Source organism: Quercus robur, chromosome 8 (genome assembly GCF_932294415.1).
Source record: "Quercus robur chromosome 8, dhQueRobu3.1, whole genome shotgun sequence".
Classification (NCBI taxonomy): Eukaryota; Viridiplantae; Streptophyta; class Magnoliopsida; order Fagales; family Fagaceae; genus Quercus; species Quercus robur.
Genome location: NC_065541.1, coordinates 47,714,730 through 47,732,258, shown reverse-complemented (window position 1 = coordinate 47,732,258; position 17,529 = coordinate 47,714,730). Strand labels below are relative to the sequence as shown.

The following is a 17,529-nucleotide window of genomic DNA, read 5'->3' as shown; positions in this document are numbered from 1 at the left end:
AAACTCAATTTGATGAAAATCGAGTAATGTGAGAAATTTTATATGGAACTCGAGTTCCATGTTTTTTTTTTTTTTTTTTTTTTTTTTAAAGTATGATTTCACATAACTCGATTTTCTAAAAATCGAGTTTAAAACAAGAGCATTTTGCTAGATAATTTCAGAACAGGGGCATTTTGCTGGAAAGTTTTGGCAAAAGGGGCAAATACTCATTTTGGCTGTCCATCGTTAGATTGTTCTTTTGGTTTTATAAGAGCCAGAGCCTTTGATAAGCAAGAAGCCAATGTTGTAAGTCTTGAGGATGATTCTTTGAAGCAATAATTCCATAAGCAAATACATAAGACTCTTTTACTTTCAAGCTCCAAAGAAGACTCATCCAAAGTTCCTTACCCTTATGCACAAATTATTGAATAAGCCATCTTCCTATCAAGGTTAAGGAGTCAACTGAGCATCTCAACAGCGGGATTGAAAAGACCTTATAACACTTAGTATTAAAAGGGTATCCTAGAAAAACACAGTAAGAGCAAATTTTGGTCTATTAGGAGCGATATAGGATGTATAGCAAAGACAAGCAAAAACCTCTCTTGATGATGTTCACTAGACTAGATCTAATGTTAGAGAATTTTTGGTAAAGAAAATTAGGTGTACAATATGATCTCTGCTTTGAAGGAAAAAATTAGCCTTTGCCCTTTTTAAAAAAATAATCCAACATTTTGCCCAATTTCCCAAACTAATTAGGGAAATGTCCCTCTTTTGAAACTTGATTTTCTCAAAATCGAGTTAAGCCCTATAGTGGCGTTTTTAAGGAATCTATAGTGAAGTTTTAAGGACATATAGTGGCGTTTTAAAACTCGAGCTCCTTGAAATCGAGTTATAGGCAAAAAAAGAAAAAAAAAATTTGCATGTAACTCGACTTCATGGAGATCGAGTTACAAAACGCTACTATAGGTCTTTAAAACGTTACTATAGGCTCCTTAAAACGCCACTATAGGGTTTCAGAAATTTTTTTTTTTTATAACTCAATTTTGAGAAAATCGAATTTCAAAAGAGGGGCATTTCCCTAATTAGTTTGGGAAATAGGGCAAAATGCTGGATTTTTTTTTGTTTGAAATGGACATTTGCCCATTTTCTCCCTGCTTTGAAAGAGGTTAGCTTTGGATTAATGGGTTAACCAAGCCAGTGCATAAAATATTCTGGAGTAAACAAAACTTTCTTTTCTGTCCGAACCTGCAACCCCATAATTATTTGATGCAATAACCTCTCTCTTTTTCTTTTTCTTTTTTTGCTGAATTTGATGCAATAACCTTATTCCTAAGTAGTTGTCAGTCGCCCATTAAACACCCAAATATGGTTTCTTTACAAGCCACTGGAAATTTAGAGCACCATATAAGTTTTTGCTAATAAGAAATCAGAAATTTTGGATTCCTTTAAGTTCACGTGAATTTTACCACTTTGTTTGAACATGCGCATGTAGTTTGTTTGAGCTCTAATCGGCATTATTAATTTGAAGACATGAAGTGACAATTCTTGTTTTTCCCAAATCCAACTTACGTAAAAGTCATATCAATAAATTAACTCCAGATCTGTTTGAATTTGGTAAAATTCTCACCTTATTGATCACATTCATCCAAAAAATGGCCTCTTTTTCCTTCTAATCTCAACAAAACTTAGCCAAATTACAAAAATTCCCCCAAAACTTTTTTCAACTTATCAATTGATAAATAACACACCTACTTACTTAGTACTTACATGACTTTACTTAATGAGATTAAATTCTATAAAGATATGGTGTAAAACTCAAGTTTTACCCTCTCTAATTTCAGTATACCACATTATCTTATCACATATTAAAGAATAAGTACAACCACTCCCAATTAATTCTAATACCCATATGAAAATCCAACCAAATTGAGAGTTTGTTAAGATGTTATTAGGTATGGTAAAATGTATTGAATTTTAAGTAAAAAATTGATGAGACAATCTTTTATTGGATGGTGTAAAACATGGGTTTTACACCCCATCCTTGTCAATTTTGGACTCTTATTTAATACATTTATAAAATTAAAAAAAATTTAAAAAAAAATGTTTGCAAGTTGCAACTCTTTTATTTAAGAATGCTCTATCATTGAGTTACTTTAAGCAAAGATTACAATTTCTTCTCCCCTTGTATTAACCAAAATCCTGGCCTTTCTCCACTGAATACAATGCTGCCTTATATTTATAGCATTAGCATTACCATGGTAACAAATCAATTATGTTCAAGCATACTGTTATAGTGGATACCCAGTAGTGAGACTGTGGGAGGCGTACTATTACAACCTACCAAGGTCCACTCTATAGTCTAGTATTTTCTCCCTCCTTTGAAAAATGGCATTCTTTTTGCTCTGAAATTCCACATTCTCCTCCATAATCCCAAAAAGGCTGTCATAAGTGAACCCCACATGTGGTTGAAATCTTCACTTTCTTTAATCTCTTACTCAAAAATCTTCACACCTGAACCATCAACCTCCATGCAGCACCCACACTTCTTTATTTAAAAGTTCTCACTTTGGCTTTCTTTACACCAAAACATTATCATGGTATCTTGAACTTAGACTTTTGATTTGCTTCCTTCAAATAAGACCATTGGTTTTCATAAGACACATTGTTCAAGCGGACTTTTGCTTATAATTATCATAGAGAATGAGTGAGAAAGAGATAATCAAGTGGCTGTAGCTTTTTTTTTAGGATGTCAAGTACCTTAACCTTATTGAATTAATCTAGTTGTGGTCCTTGCGCTGGTGTCACGGTTTTTCACATCACTGTGATGTGCTAAACCTTGTTTTCTCAAACTGCAATTTTGAAGCTTCAACAGCATAAAAGGCTTTCTGGGTCTTTGAAGGAGTGGCCATTGCTTATCTTTTTCAGAAAAGAAAGAATGCAAGTTCTGCGGAGATTGGTTTTTTTCACCGTTCATGCTAGTCTTTTTATTCTTGTTCTACCACCTGTCAGCTCGTCTCAAGAACACTCAAAAACTACTAGTCATGCAAGCAAGAAAGACAACAATGATAAGGTTTTTCTTTTATTCCTTCCATTCTGATCTCTTGGAAATTCTTCTGTCATTTTCTTGTTCTAACATATTGTCTATTTCTTTTGTATACCACTGTTCCTAAGGATTTCCTAATGAAGCCAACTGATTTTTAGTTATGTTAACAGCTGAGTTCGAAACTGATGTTTGAGATTACACTCCATGGATTTCTCCTCTGGGCTTCAATGGGGTTCTTGATGCCTGTAGGAATACTTGTTATCAGAATGTCAAATAGAGTGGAATGTGGAAGAAAGCTCAAAGTTCTTTTCTATACTCATGCAATTTTGCAGGCAAGTTTTTTTCTTTTTCTCCTGTTACTTCACCATGTTTTCCCAAAAATTTAGATTAAACAATGATAGTTTGTTTTAATAATCATTTTCCTTCCTCTTTCACTTGATAAACAATATCCCTACAGTGTGAAAAACAGATAGCAATAAAGCTTTGAACTTTGTTTACTAGGCAGATGCCCTACTCTATGACTTCTAATGATGGTGAAATGTATATTAAAGTAAAAAAGATTCCTGATTTGCAATAATTAATCTAACCGACAGTTTCTTAGCAATCGGATACACAGCTAGTAAACTTCAATTTCCCTCAAGGTCATTAAAGAATATGATGGATACTTTAAGAGCAAGAAAAGGCATAGAATACAATATTCCAGTTGATTATTTATCCATCGTTTCCCAAATCTTATTTGGTATTGAGCATGTGGGTAAAACACAATTATGATGTAAGGTATGGCATTGGCCCAAAACTCAAGTCACAAAGTAGAGAAATAACACATACAAGTGAAGATATTGTACCCATCATTAATGTAATTATTTTCCAAATGAATTTTATATTTGCTTTCTTCATAGATTTGATAAGTATTTTATGTTAACAGATACTTGCCGTACTTATTGCCACAGCAGGAGCAGTAATGTCCATCAAAAACTTCAACAACTCCTTCAACAATTATCACCAAAGGATAGGGGTAGCCCTATATGGTATCATATGGTTGCAAGCCCTGGTTGGTTTTATAAGGCCACGGAGGTATAACCATTTAAAATTGTTACATCAACATGGTTATGTATATCAGTTGTGCATGTTCACCACAACTTTTTTGTTCTCTGCAGGGGGTCTAAAGGAAGAAGTGTATGGTTTTTTATACATTGGCTACTTGGAACTGCAGTATGCTTACTAGGAGTTCTAAACATATACACAGGTTTACAAGCCTACCATGAAAAGACATCAAGAGGTATAAGGTTTTGGACTATCATTTTCACTGCTGAGATGTCTTTCCTTGCCTTCTTCTACCTGTTTCAAGATAAATGGCTGCATATACAAAGGCAAGGAGTGGTTTTGGGCAATGAACCAATAATGCCTAATGACCAAGAGATATCTCCAAGAGACAAGCAAAAGGAATTGAAGATCCTGACTTGTTGAGGATGAAAATCAGCCAATGTTAATTTTACCAATAGTAAATCCTTTTCATCTCATTTTCTCTATGGATATTCTCCCATAGAATGGATTGGTGTTTATTAGTAAAGAGCACATTCAGCATCGAATGTTGGGATGGAGACTTCCTATAATATAAATTACAGATGTTTATTGTTTTTAATTTTCTGAACATACATGGCTTTTTGGATCTTGCAAATTGGATATGTAGTGACTGTGACTTTTGGGATCCTGTTTGGGCTACAGATAATATATTTGCAAAATCTGACAGTTCGAAGATGCAACCTGAAGTTATATCATTTCATGAAGAGCAGACAACCCATGAGCTTCCAAATAAAATATTTACATTAGCTGCAGTCATAGCTCATAATCCTTGGGATAAACAAACCTTCATATAATCCTGATGTTGTGTTTTGGCAGAAAATGGAATCCTACTCCTGTATTTCTACTTCAAACAAATATATGCCTTAGGCCATGATTAGTTAGGATGAAGATACAGTAGAAGAAAAGAAAGCTTAGAATCTTGAACTGGTACTCGATCCAAATAATGTTATGCTTCAAAGTTCTTTCTATTCTCCTCATTCTTTAAAGCACTAAATATCCTAAGTTCCCAACTGCATTTGAAACAATATATGGTGTAAGTCTCTCTCTTTTCAATGTCACTATGATTCACACTCACTTCCTAGCCTCTGAAATTCAAATGGTTTTAACAATTAAAACAATACTTTGTCAATCACACAAACAGAAGCACTTTGGAAGAACACTTTAAATAAGAAAATCAGAGCAAATTAAAGCATTTAGAGTGGATAGAAAGTGATGGTGAAGTTTGGAAGTATTTCTTATTAACTATTAATACGTTCATATGACATGGAAAGCATTGCCGTGATGAATATGATATGTCATATGACATGGAAAACATTGCCGTGATGAATATGATATGTGCTGGCTTCCAAAGCCAAATTGTCAAGATCCCCCCAACCCAAAGAATGGGCACACGGTTTTTGGATATCCCATACGTTAAAGCAGTGCCTTGGGATAGGAATACGCAATTAAAGGAGGCAGAGAAAAGTGAGAACCACTTTTAGTACAAGTTAAAATATTTTTCCACAAATCATCTACAACAAAATCAAGAAAAATATTTCAGCTTTGTATCGTAGGAGGCAGATCCTCAGACCAGGTTCATTAAAGTAGTCATATGACCAAAAAAGTTGTGATGTGAAAACCTAGGGATAAATCTGAACGCTGTAATCATCCAAATCAATCCATTTTTGCTTTCCATGGTCTGGAGTTTGAATTATTGTTATGATAACTTAGTTGACAAAATTATGTATTAATTATAGCATTGAATTTGCTAACAAATCGAATTGTTAAATTCACCTAAGCAATGGCTTTGAATAAAATTTAGAAGACAATCAAAGGAAAAAAGCAAAAGTAAGAATGTTACATTACTTTAAAAATTAAGAAAATAGAACTAGTGCAGGCGAATGTAGCTCAATAATTCCATCTTAATGACAGTCAATGAAAGTAGATGAAGTTGAAGAATGAGAACACTATACATGGGAGATTTAGTCAAAAGTTGGATATAGTTAAAGGACATTGGATGGTCTGAAAAAAGAAGACGAGTTGAGATGTCAATGATGTTATGATAGTCTATGACTTAGTTAATAGCATATCTAGCCCCACATAATGAAATTTAATAGCACATCTAACCCAGAGTAATGAAAGTTTAACAGTACATCTAGCCCAAAATGATGAAAAAAATTAATGGAAGATCTAGCTCCAAATGAAGAAATTGGTGAGACAGCATTCATGTAACTACGTCTAAAATGTTGGGAAAGGGTCTTTTTTTCCTGCTTTCATCAAACTTCAAATTGAAATGATTTGAGGACAAAATAGAATGATTTCAAATGCAACACATACCACAACAGAATTCTATTTTTTTTGGAGTGAACCAAACCCCTTGAATTCAAGCCTATCTCAATATTTCAGTACTCTCTCTAAAGTGGATTGTGGGGCTACCGAGAGCCTCCCATTCCTATTAAAATTATCAATATAATCATTTAATGGATAAATAATAATTTATGTTAAGAATTTTAAGCTCTAAGGAAACTTCTCATATGAAAATTATAAAAACAATGTACTTAAGTCAGCATTTGTTACTTTGCTCATTATAGCCTCATCTAGCCACTGAATTCCTTGGTCAGTTTCAATTCCTGTAGTTTGAATATTTGTGAATAAATATGCAGAATAAAATCTAGTTCTAAGCCTACTTCTGGAGAATGTTAAATGAACATTCCAACATCCATGGATATAAAACATTCAATTGTGTTTTATGCAGCATTTGAAAGGAGTTCATCCCTCATTTTATACACAATCATTTAAAATTATTGAACTCATTTTAATTAATATATAGGCATGATTTTCAACCTTTCTTATCTACAGACTATGATGATGATTTTAAATTTCATTCATAATAAGTTGTTGAAAATAACTCTGATGAGTGCTAGTTTGAATGAAAAAAATCAAAAATCTACTATATGCAAAATCAACAATTTCATCATTTTGGATATCTAGTACATGGGGATGGGGTTATGGTTATTGCTGCAAAAGTTGCTTGGCACCTAAAGCTAATTTCATTATTTTACATATATATTTTAAATCAACAATTTCACTATTATATATATATATATATATATATATATTTCTGTTCAATAGCTACTTACTAAATTATTGGAATAAAGGTCGCTCTTAATTTGAAGAAATAATACCCCATTTGATCTTGTGCTGTGATTCTGTCAGTATAAATGCTATGTAAGAAAGAAATCATGTCTGAGCTGTTAATTAACTTGATCGATGCCTTTGAAGAATTCCTTTTAAACAACTTAATCCAATGCCTTGACACCCAGAGCAATGGACTCACTTGACAGATAAAAGCTTAAAAATCAATAATAGATCATCTTTTTTATAATAAAAAAAGAAAAGAAAAGAAAAGAATTTGAAAGTTGCTGATTAGTTAGAGCATCACAACTCCGAATTTAGTGCAAGAAATTGTAATTTCACTATAGTAATCTAAAGTCATATATGTCATGGAAAAAGCTGTACATAACCAGTTATTATAGCAATACCTAATATTATAAAAGGTGGAAGAATTACAAAAGCTCCAATAGTGGCAAAGAAAACTGAATCATTCCTTTGAGACACTTCATCTAGGTAAGCTTGTCTTCTGATATTTCTCTTCTGTGAAATGGTTAAGAACCTGGCACTAACCTTCTTTAAATCTTTACCCAATGGAATGCTGAAATCATCATCTCTGTCTCCAACTAATCGTGCTAGCTGGTCACGAATTGTAAGTCTCTGGGAGCTGCCATCACTTTCATAACCTGGTGATGACATAAGACCATAAATAAATCTTAAATTGAATTAAAGTACCTTTTCTTAAAAAAATTTACCCAATTTTTTTTATGTTCTTTCTGCTGAGTGAGAAGCATCTTGTATGCTTGTTTCTATGTTGGATGAATTCACATACCATCAACTGCTGAACTAGTGGAAGTGAGTTGTTCTAACAGATCCAGCTGTGAGCGCGCAGAAGACAAGGATCCTTTTAAAATTAAACATCATAAGCACATCAGCATCAAAATCAAAAAAATTTCAATTCAAAGTTTAGAGGCATAAAGGGAGTATCTTGCATAACCAAACATAATAACTTTCAGGCTAGAGTCTACAACCTTCAGAATGGACAGGAATTTTAAAAACTGTGGTAATAGAATGACAAAGAGAACAAGCAATTAATGATCTTACTGTATATGTTAAGAAGTTGCAATCTCTAGTTGTATTCCCAGAATCTCACACAATGATGATTTACATAAAAATATTTAATAAAAAAAATACATGATATCTGTTAGTTGAAAATCATAAAAGCATATATTCACCATACACAGCTAGAAGCAGCATTTAGAGTTTCTGAATCAACCAACCAAATGAGAGTCCTTTTGCATGTAAATTGCAAGGTAATCATTATGGGATATATTTTTTGGGCATATTAGTAGTACTTCAATTGCTTTTGAAACAAAAAATGAGCTTTAATTTCCCTCATAAAGCAAGCATAGTCCTTAATAAAATTTGTACAAGCAGTATTTTCCTGGTTAGTCGATTCAATTGAATTTTCTGATATTTTATGTAAATTGATGGTGGATTAATACTTAGTGAACAACACAAATTAATATAGTATTTATTTAGTTATTTATTTTTAATAATTTGATAGTTAAGGGAGGGAGATTTTACCCTAGACATCTCCGTTGGAAACACGAAGAAGTATAAGTTGAACTACAAGGCTATAAATAAGACAATATTATTAATTTCACATTTGTACAATATATACACATAAGTTAAAGCAACTTGTAACTTTTTTTGTGTTGTAATTGTCAAGATAGAATATTATTCCAATGCTTTATAAATTTTAAAAATTTTCTTATCACTCTTACTTTGGCCTCCTTAAAATAATTTTTGCCCAAAATATTAATAAATAAATAAAAACCCTGTTTTCTCAATAAAACTTCTGCATTTATACAACCCATTATTTTATATTAATTCCCCAACTCATACACTTTTTCTCCATGTGTAACACCTTTGTCATTTCTCATCTTATAGTTATTCTTACCTTTTTCTCTTTTGTTTTTTTTGGGTAAATATTCTTACCCTTTTTTTCCTTACTTTTATTTTCCCCTTTTCCCTTTTTAATCTCATGGCCACAAATTGTTGCTAGTTGATGCAAGGAAACTTTATAGCTAGTAGACCAATCTCTCTCTCTCTCTATGTGTATATATATGTGTGTGTGGTTGGGGGGGGGGGGGGGGGGGGGGGGGCGGCGAGATTCTGACAAAACCCACTGAATAAAATGTAAATTCTTATCAAAACCTTCTAGGGCACAGAATGTGTTAGAGAAAATATTATTCAATTGAGCTTCTTCATTTTTTGCTAAAATGATTCTACAAAGAAACTTATATGTCTAATATTCTACTGTTAATATAATCACAGTGGTGAAGTATGACAGTGAAGTTCAACGAGAAGAAGCTGATAAAAACAATTTGTGGAGTTGCATACCAGAGAAAGAAACAGGAGGATCCTCCTCTGTAACTCTTCCTTCAGCTCCCTCTGGCTGACCAAATGTTCTGAAAGAATAAGAAGAGTGGAGCTTGAGGAAGTGCTTGTGTTTTGGGAACAAAGATAGTGAACTAGTGGTAGTAGTAGTAGAAGGCTTTGGGTGAAGAGAAGCAGCAATGAAATTCAAGGCCATGGAATTGGAGTCCTATGTGAAATTTCTATGCAGTTTAAGTTTAAGGATTTGCTTCCCATTGTCGTTAATTTTAGTTGGTTTCTTTCAGTTTACAAAAAAGGTGTTGTATTAATATTCAATACCCACCTCATTTTATTTTTTTTTTATTTGGGCCAAAAAAAAGCTCGTCCACATATTTATTACACAAGGCAACAGACATTGTCCACGTGTCTAATTCTGATTTTCCTATTGAGATTCTCCTTTTTATCTGGCTACCTTTTCTAATTTCACAAGCCAAAATATGGAAAAAAAAAAAATGAAAACATAATGTATTAAAAATTGTAAGAAATGGGAAAAAAAAAAAATGAAACATTCTATTTGCTATCGTTGTTGGGACGAACTTGGCTAATAAACATCGAACTATCCTAGATTAAAAGCAGGAAATAATCCTTTTTATTTTTTTATTTTTGCTACTTCATTCTTCATTAGAAAAATTTATGCATCACACGTTGATCTATGGAAATTTTTTTTTTTATTATTATTATGAATAAAAAATAGCCAAATTACCATGATACTAGTTACGATTCTCTTAACTGCTTGGGACCTTATTCCATAAATGAATAAATAAAATATAATAATCAGTTTGGGAATTGGGACACCCTAACTGGTTGGTCATAACTTCGAACCCAAAATCCAATGTTGACAAGCTAGGCAAAGACTAATGCTTGAGCGACCCAGAAAAAGAAAATAAAATTGAAATATACGAAAATGAAGAAGAAGAAGAGCATTGATCCAGTCTTCCATTAATCGCCAGAGAATGAAATTATTATCAAATTTTCATTTGCCACTGTCCATAAAAATTAAAATTAAAATTAAAATCGAAATCATCCGTATTTTATAAATTTAAAAAAAAAAAAAAAAAAAAACAAAAAACAAAAACACCCCAGAATTAAATGTCCCCATCCAATTGGTGAAGCAATATTAAATAAACAAGTCAACGGGGTTAACATGCCCTAGGTGCAACAAAGTGTCAAAAAATTCAAACGTTGTATTAGCAATCATGGAAATTTATAATTTTTGAATAAAAGTTGCATGTAGCATTTTATTAAGTAACATTCACCTACTGTCCCCAACTGGATGAAGAATTGAACCTTGATTCTACTACCTTTGTCAGTTGGCAAGCTTATATCCAAACCTAATCTTGACAGAAGGTGATTGAGAAGACCTTTACTACCATTCGCTTCTTTTTTCGATGAATGAGCAATATTTCCACAAAGAAGGTTCAGTACAGATCAAAGAATCAGATACAACAAAAATATCATGATGCACAACCAGATTCTTCTAGCAAAAGAGCATTCGAAGAAAAGATGCTCCCTACTTTCAAGCTGTCTCCTACCTAAAACACAAAGCACATCAACTTTAAACCCACCACTTAAGCACTCTATCCTTAATTGGCAGCCTGTTCGAAATAGTTAACCAACCTATAAAGGCATGCTTAGGAATGGTTTCAGGGAACCACAACAATTTCCACAAGCTAACCTCTAGACTACTCTTTCTAATGTAATTCCAGGTTTCTGAGGTTGTCAACTGAACAGATTTAGATGGAATCCAAAGTGGTCTGTCCTCCTCAACCAATCTTACCAAGCTGAGTTTACTCTGAATTGCCACCAGATCATCAGAACAAGCAAGGTTCCACACCCAATTGCCATCTCTCAACACACTAGAAAGCTTGGAATCTGGTTTACTAGCTGCATCATAAACAGCCCTATGACCATATTTATTATACAGCACAATATCTGGGTGCCAACAATCATGCTGAAGAAAGATATTACTTCCTGAGTCAACTTCATATCTGATGAGATGCCTAGTTTAAGGATCTTTTACCAGCTCCAAGTGCATTCTTGAGGGATTTTAAGAACCCAAAAAAATCCTACCCTTTAAGAAATTTTCTACCGTTTGTTTCTCCTGTATAATAAAGAAAAAAGGTTCAAACCCCGTGTACGATGCTCTCATTTCGGTCTAGGAGGTCTTTGATGAGTAGTGTACCCCCAATATTAAAAAGGTTGAATCTTGAACTTGAACCTGAGACACATCAAGGACACTAAGTATTGCACTAAGGTCCAACTTCTTCCATAACGTAAAGAAAAAAACAATAACAGGTAGCATCATCAAATCTGAAAAGCCAGGTTCTCACATTAATAACAGTGCAAGAGATGAATGTTTTCATGACCGGAAAAAACCCAAAAATGTCCTTTAAGTCACAATACAGGCCAAATAACAACTTTATCTGCTGCAAGTTCCAACTGGCTCTAAAGTAATTCTTTGTCCACCAGAAGAAGCTACTCCACTCCTATAACCCTTTGATGAGTAAAGAAATTCTTACCCAAAGCTCCATAATCTTTTTAGATACGTCTGAGTTTAGGCCTATTACATGTTGCAATATAGTTTATAAATGCATGACACAAATTCCAGTGAATAGATTGGAGGAATGTCTTGAGGAATTTGTGAGCAACATCCAAACAGCTTTTGTTCCAGGTAGGAACATAGCTGAGAATGTTCTCTTAGCTCAGGAGTGTATCAAGAATTATCCCAGGGAAGTGGGTCAAGCCAGATGCACTAGGAAAGTTGACTTGATGAAGGCCTATGACTCAGTTGACTAGAGTTTTGTATTTCACTGTTCAACTGTTATTGTGATTCCTGATAGGTTTGTTAGTTGGGTTTGGGAATGCATTCTACTCCCAGGTTTTCTATTGCCATAATTGGCAGTCTGGTGGGTTTTGTTTTAAGGGTGCTAAAGGGTTAAGATAGGGTGATCCTATCTCACCTTATTTGTTAGTCATTGCTATGAAGGTGTTCTCTGGGCTTTTAAGAACTTCTATCAGGAATTCCTTGAATGGTTTTGTGTATGCGCAAAAAGTGTCCTTGAACAGTTTAGGCACGTGCCAACAGTATTATTGGAAAAGGAATGTGCAGGTGTCGACATTTCACAGATAGAATTGTTGGAATTCTCAAACTACTTATCAGAAATCAAACTAAAATACACTCATGGTATTATCTTAGGATAAATTTTCCTGACAAGCGCCTGTTCAGAAAACATGTAAAAATAGGGCTCTGATTCATTTCCATGGACTATATCTCACTAATGCATGTGAAAGGGAAAATATCAATTCAAAACCAAATTTTCCATAACGGGACTTTGCAATCCTTACTTCAACACCCAAGATGCCATATTGATGACAGGTGATTGAATGGGGCATCAGAGAGAATTTGGTTTGGAAAGAGTAGGTTGGGAGATTAAGAGAAAACTTATCAGGTATCTTAGAGTCAGAAGACTCAATAATTCAGTATACACAAAAAGCAGTCACTTCCAGTTTTGAACACGACAAAATTTCACTAATAAGAAATTAAATCCTAACCTTGGTGATATTCACTTCATTTGATGCATTGTTTTCTATCTATGCATTGAAAAATTTAAATTTCTGAAGGCATTAGAAGATGATCAAAATAGCTTTGTATCATCAATAGAAATGCATACAAAGTTCCTTATCCAAAATAAATAAATTTTCACACACAGTAAAATGATCTTTTATTTTGTTTGGAGAGAGAGAGAGAGAACTATCAATTGTGCCTTAATTGGGCTATTAAAAGAGGAGGGGGGGGGGGGGGGGGGGGGAGGAAATATCTAACTAAGATATGCACATGAGAGTGAACAAATAAAAGTATGATAAAGAGACTTACAGAGGGGAAGGAGGTGCATTTGTAGAATGTAGATATGGCTGCTATTGGACCAATGCTTTTGATGTCAAAATGCTTTGAACACAGGAATTAGCCCCAAAGAAGGTTTTGCCTTGGTCAGTTTATATGTCTTTTACGGTCTTAACAATGTCATGCTTACAGCTGGATGCAATGCAATAACTGCAAATGAAACAAGTGTCAGAGCCATGACAATGAAGGAGACATTGGGATTGCAGTCACGGCCAGAGGGATTGAACCAAATGAACAGAATTCCTGAGAATGTAAATACTGGAAGTAGCATCCAACTGACACAGCAAGTAAAGAAATATACCTAAACATACAATTCATAAGGTTAGTTGTCAAATGAAAGCAGTGAAAGTAAGTACAATTAGATACAAAAAATAGAATTAAGCTCTTCTGTTTATCTTTTTGCACCCAAGCATCATCCCATTAGCCTATCCATTGGAATAAACTTCTCTTCTTTATCACATGAAAGGAACCATTACCAGCAAAAGGAAGAAAGCAATTTTTCCCTTGCTTTAAGGAATTCTAATAAACTTAGAGCCAATGCACTATGAGAGATCCCCAAGGATATGGGAAAGGGTGAATTCCAGGCCCCCTGTATCTCACGCATGTTACACAAGCTGAAAAGAAAAAAAAAATACTTTCATTAGCATAATGAGCTGGCTCCATGCATTCAAGCCATAAAAATCAAGAATGATAAACCCAGTCTTTATTTGTATATTTCATTTAAGACACATTGCCAAGTTCTTAGAAGCATTTATTATAACTCATTTGAATTTAATTTTAAAATTTGTGATAAACAGCCCAGAAAGCCCCTGGAAATAACCTTCCGTATGGCAAATATAAAGTACAAACTTTTTAAAAGACAAGTTTTACACATGCCACCATCAACCTGGGTTAAATAAAATGCAGCAGAAGACAACAATCCCTTTAATATAATATCAAAACTGTGGGGGAAAAACTGACCATAAGGTTTGATAAGAAAATCTCTGTCAAAAGTCAAAACCAACCAACTGATGATAGCATGGTCTCCGAAGCCTAAAGTGTTGGTGCTAGATAATCGTGTGATACTTCTTGGAGAAATTTAATTGACTATCATCAGTCATCACCAGTAGTCTTTGCAAGAACAAACTCCGTCTTTGAAGTGATGGAACCGAACTCTGTCCCTAACAATTATTTCTCTATTAAATGCTTTCGAAACATATTTTGTAAATGAATGGCAATCTTTACAAACTCTTAAATTCTTAACAATTCGTATAGATGTTCCTTTTGGAGTTCTTGCCAACCCAAAAGCAATTGCCAACTTCTCACTATGATATGATGTGGAGGTTTCTAGGCACTCTTCTGTAATCAAATCAGCCACAGAGATTAAAGACTCCTCTGGCACATAACCAAGCAAAGCAGCCTGACTGATTACTTCTCTCAGTTTGTGATAAATTTCAACAAAATCAGGATGTGACTTGTCATCCACAACAAATTTATGAATTTGATCACCAACTTCAATCCAGCTCCATCCCGGGGTTGTCTTTATTCCCTGGCTTTTGATCAATTTTCTCATCTTTGCAATACCATCTGTATCTTTGGCTCCAGCATATATCGCAGCAAGCAGAATATAGTCCCCTGCATTTGATGCCCCAAGCTGAACCAGATTCCTCATGGCAATCTCCCCTATTTTCACATTCTTGTGAATCTTGCAAGATCCAAGCAAAGTGCGCCATAGGACTGGATCATCTTGTGAGGGAGAAGTCCCTATCATATCAAGTGCCTTTTCAAGCTTCCCAGCTCGTCCAAACAAATCCACAATGCAGCCATAATGCTTAATTCCAGGCTTCAAATTGAACTTCGTGTTCATCATGTGGAAATACTCAACACCCTCCTCAACCAAGCCTTGGTGACTGCATCCACACAACAAACCAAGGAATGTGATGGAATTTGGTTGAACTCCTGCCATCAACATCTGCCTAAAGAAAGAGATTGCTCCATCCCCATGACCATGCACTCCATACCCAACAATCATCGAGTTCCAAGTAAAAACATCCCGCTTCTGCATACTATCAAAGATGCAAAAAGCATCATCCAAGCAACCACATTTTGCATACATATCTATAAGTGCATTTCCAACATAAACATTCTTCACAAACCCCTCTTCACAAGCAATCCTATGCAGATTAACCCCAACATTCAACGCGCCCACGTGAGCGCAAGACGAAAGTAATCCAACAAGAGTAAACCCATCAAGACCCACATTCTCATTCTTCATCTCATCATACACCTTCAACGCCTCGTAGTGAAAACCAGCTTGAGAGTAGCAAGAAATCATTGAATTCCAAGAAACCAAGTCCCTTTCAGACATATCATCAAACACCTTCTTTGCAACCCCAATGAATCCATTTCCCACATAAGACCTTACAAGATTAGTACAAACAACAACATCCCTCTCATACCCACATCGTATTATAGTCCCATGAACCTCTCTACACTTGTTCTCAGCCTTAACTCTCTCGCAGGCCTTGAGCACAAATGAGAAAGTAAAGGTGTCAGGGCGAGAAACCAAAGAAGAAAACATGTCATTGTAATAAAGAATGGATTGGAGAGGAGATGGGCTATTGGCAAAGCCTCTGATAATGGAATTCCAAGCTTGTGTTTGAGGATTATCAATGTGATGGAAGAGAAGCTGTGCGTAGGACAAGGAGCCAGAAACCGAGACAGCGCAGAAGTGGACGAGTTTGGTGGAAATGGCGGGGTGGTGTTGAAGACCGTTGGTGATGACGTGTGCATGGATTTTCTGAAGCCTTTGGAGACTGTTGCAGCCTTGCAACAGTTTAAGGATGGTGTCGGATCTTGACATGTCTCTCGTTTCTTTGATGTGTGTAGAATTCTATACTTATATGAAATCGCCAAAAGATATGCTTTGTATTCGTTCAAAAAAGAGCATGCTTTGTGGAATGGCCAATATTTAGGCCGTTTGGTACTTGAATTCAAATACATATTTTCAGTTTTTATACTTTGTTTGGTTCGTTGGAAAATCTTTTGTAAAGAAAGTTTTTCACATTTTTCAGTATTTAGTAGCACAAAAAAAAACTGGTCACTAACCATGGGAAACATAATTTTAGAAAACAATCTCTTTCACGCGTTGCATCTCCTATAAATATTATTTTCATCTATAATTATGGGAAACATAATTTTTTAGCGCCTTCTCTCTCTCGTGGTAAGCTTTCTCACTTTTTCTCTCCTCACACCCTCACTAGCACTAACTCTAGTCTCTCCTCTTCCCATAAATCTCTCTCTAACAGTCTCTCTTCTCTCCTTTTTCCATGTTTCTCTTTCCCTTTGTAATACAATTCTCTTATTATATTTTTTTTTCTTCATTGATTGGTCAATAGCTCCAACTTGCAAAGAAAAACAAATTTGCAACAGTAATTATTACATTTCTTTCTACCAAAATCCCAATTCTTTGTTTTGAATTTCAAGCTTAATTTTCATTTTTCTCTAAGAAATTTTCGGTTTGATGGATTCCAAATAGAAGTTACTTCTTTTTTTATACATAAAGTACAAAAAAATAAAAAATAAAGAAGAATAAAGAATGAATAAAGTAAAAGATGAAAATTTTAAACATGGTACCTATATTACTCTAAATTGCTTTTACATGGGACAATCTTTAACGTGGACTAATAATATTGTTGTATAATGAATGATAATTGTTTAGGAGAGTTGCATTTGTTGGCAGATACTTTATGCAATGATGATGTATTATGTAGATACATTATTGATAATTTAGAGTAATATTGAAGACTTGTAGTTGACCATAGTAAACAATTAGTATACCAACAAAAAGAGTAGACAATTAAAAGTTATTGTTATTTATACTTATTGAAAATGTATTCCCCTGTCAAATTTATATATGTGTGTGTGTGTGTATGTACATATGTACGTATGTTACTGTCCATATATATGAGCAAGATGAGTGGTAGAGATCATGAAAATTTGACAACTAATT

The 17,529-nt window shown here is 34.3% G+C and overlaps 3 protein-coding genes across 4 annotated transcripts; 1 reads left to right on the top strand and 2 right to left on the bottom strand.

The window, feature by feature from the left end:
* Positions 1-2,185: 2,185 nt before the first annotated feature.
* LOC126696737 (cytochrome b561 domain-containing protein At4g18260-like) lies at positions 2,186-4,664 on the top strand. Its single transcript, XM_050393433.1, has 4 exons — positions 2,186-3,049; positions 3,193-3,354; positions 3,948-4,096; positions 4,180-4,664. The coding sequence occupies exons 1-4, from the start codon at positions 2,915-2,917 to the stop codon at positions 4,487-4,489; spliced, it is 756 nt and encodes a 251-aa protein (XP_050249390.1). The 5' UTR covers positions 2,186-2,914; the 3' UTR covers positions 4,490-4,664.
* A 2,772-nt stretch (positions 4,665-7,436) lies between these two features.
* Positions 7,437-9,892, bottom strand: LOC126696738 (uncharacterized). The gene is made up of 3 exons (XM_050393434.1): positions 9,602-9,892; positions 8,028-8,099; positions 7,437-7,881 (listed from the first exon to the last, which is right to left on the bottom strand). Exons 1-3 carry the CDS (start codon positions 9,792-9,794, stop codon positions 7,586-7,588), a joined length of 561 nt encoding a protein of 186 aa, XP_050249391.1. The 5' UTR covers positions 9,795-9,892; the 3' UTR covers positions 7,437-7,585.
* On the bottom strand, positions 7,809-16,509 carry LOC126696736 (pentatricopeptide repeat-containing protein At3g56550). Of its 2 annotated transcripts, XM_050393431.1 has the most exons (5): positions 14,499-16,509; positions 14,015-14,152; positions 13,512-13,839; positions 8,028-8,099; positions 7,809-7,881 (listed from the first exon to the last, which is right to left on the bottom strand). In XM_050393431.1, exon 1 carries the CDS (start codon positions 16,378-16,380, stop codon positions 14,638-14,640), a length of 1,743 nt encoding a protein of 580 aa, XP_050249388.1. In that variant the 5' UTR covers positions 16,381-16,509; the 3' UTR covers positions 7,809-7,881; positions 8,028-8,099; positions 13,512-13,839; positions 14,015-14,152; positions 14,499-14,637. The 2 variants fall into 2 exon arrangements, with proteins under 2 accessions (XP_050249388.1, XP_050249387.1); XM_050393430.1 differs by lacking the exons at positions 7,809-7,881; positions 8,028-8,099 and having other exon boundaries at positions 13,827-14,152.
* Between the last annotated feature and the right edge of the window lie 1,020 nt (positions 16,510-17,529).

Bases quoted from the DNA above. Each gene is read 5' to 3' on its own strand.
- LOC126696737 (XM_050393433.1), top strand. From the start codon at position 2,915: ATGCAAGTTCTGCGGAGATTGGTTTTTTTCACCGTTCATGCTAGTCTT. The intron at 3,355-3,947 runs GCAAGTTTTTTT...TTATGTTAACAG, and splicing joins ATACTCATGCAATTTTGCAG to ATACTTGCCGTACTTATTGC. The intron at 4,097-4,179 runs GTATAACCATTT...TGTTCTCTGCAG, and splicing joins GGTTTTATAAGGCCACGGAG to GGGGTCTAAAGGAAGAAGTG.
- LOC126696736 (XM_050393431.1), bottom strand. From the start codon at position 16,380: ATGTCAAGATCCGACACCATCCTTAAACTGTTGCAAGGCTGCAACAGT.
- LOC126696738 (XM_050393434.1), bottom strand. From the start codon at position 9,794: ATGGCCTTGAATTTCATTGCTGCTTCTCTTCACCCAAAGCCTTCTACT. The intron at 8,100-9,601 runs GTATGCAACTCC...TAATTTTAAAAG, and splicing joins TCCTCCTGTTTCTTTCTCTG to GATCCTTGTCTTCTGCGCGC. The intron at 7,882-8,027 runs GTATGTGAATTC...TGTCATCACCAG, and splicing joins CACTAGTTCAGCAGTTGATG to GTTATGAAAGTGATGGCAGC.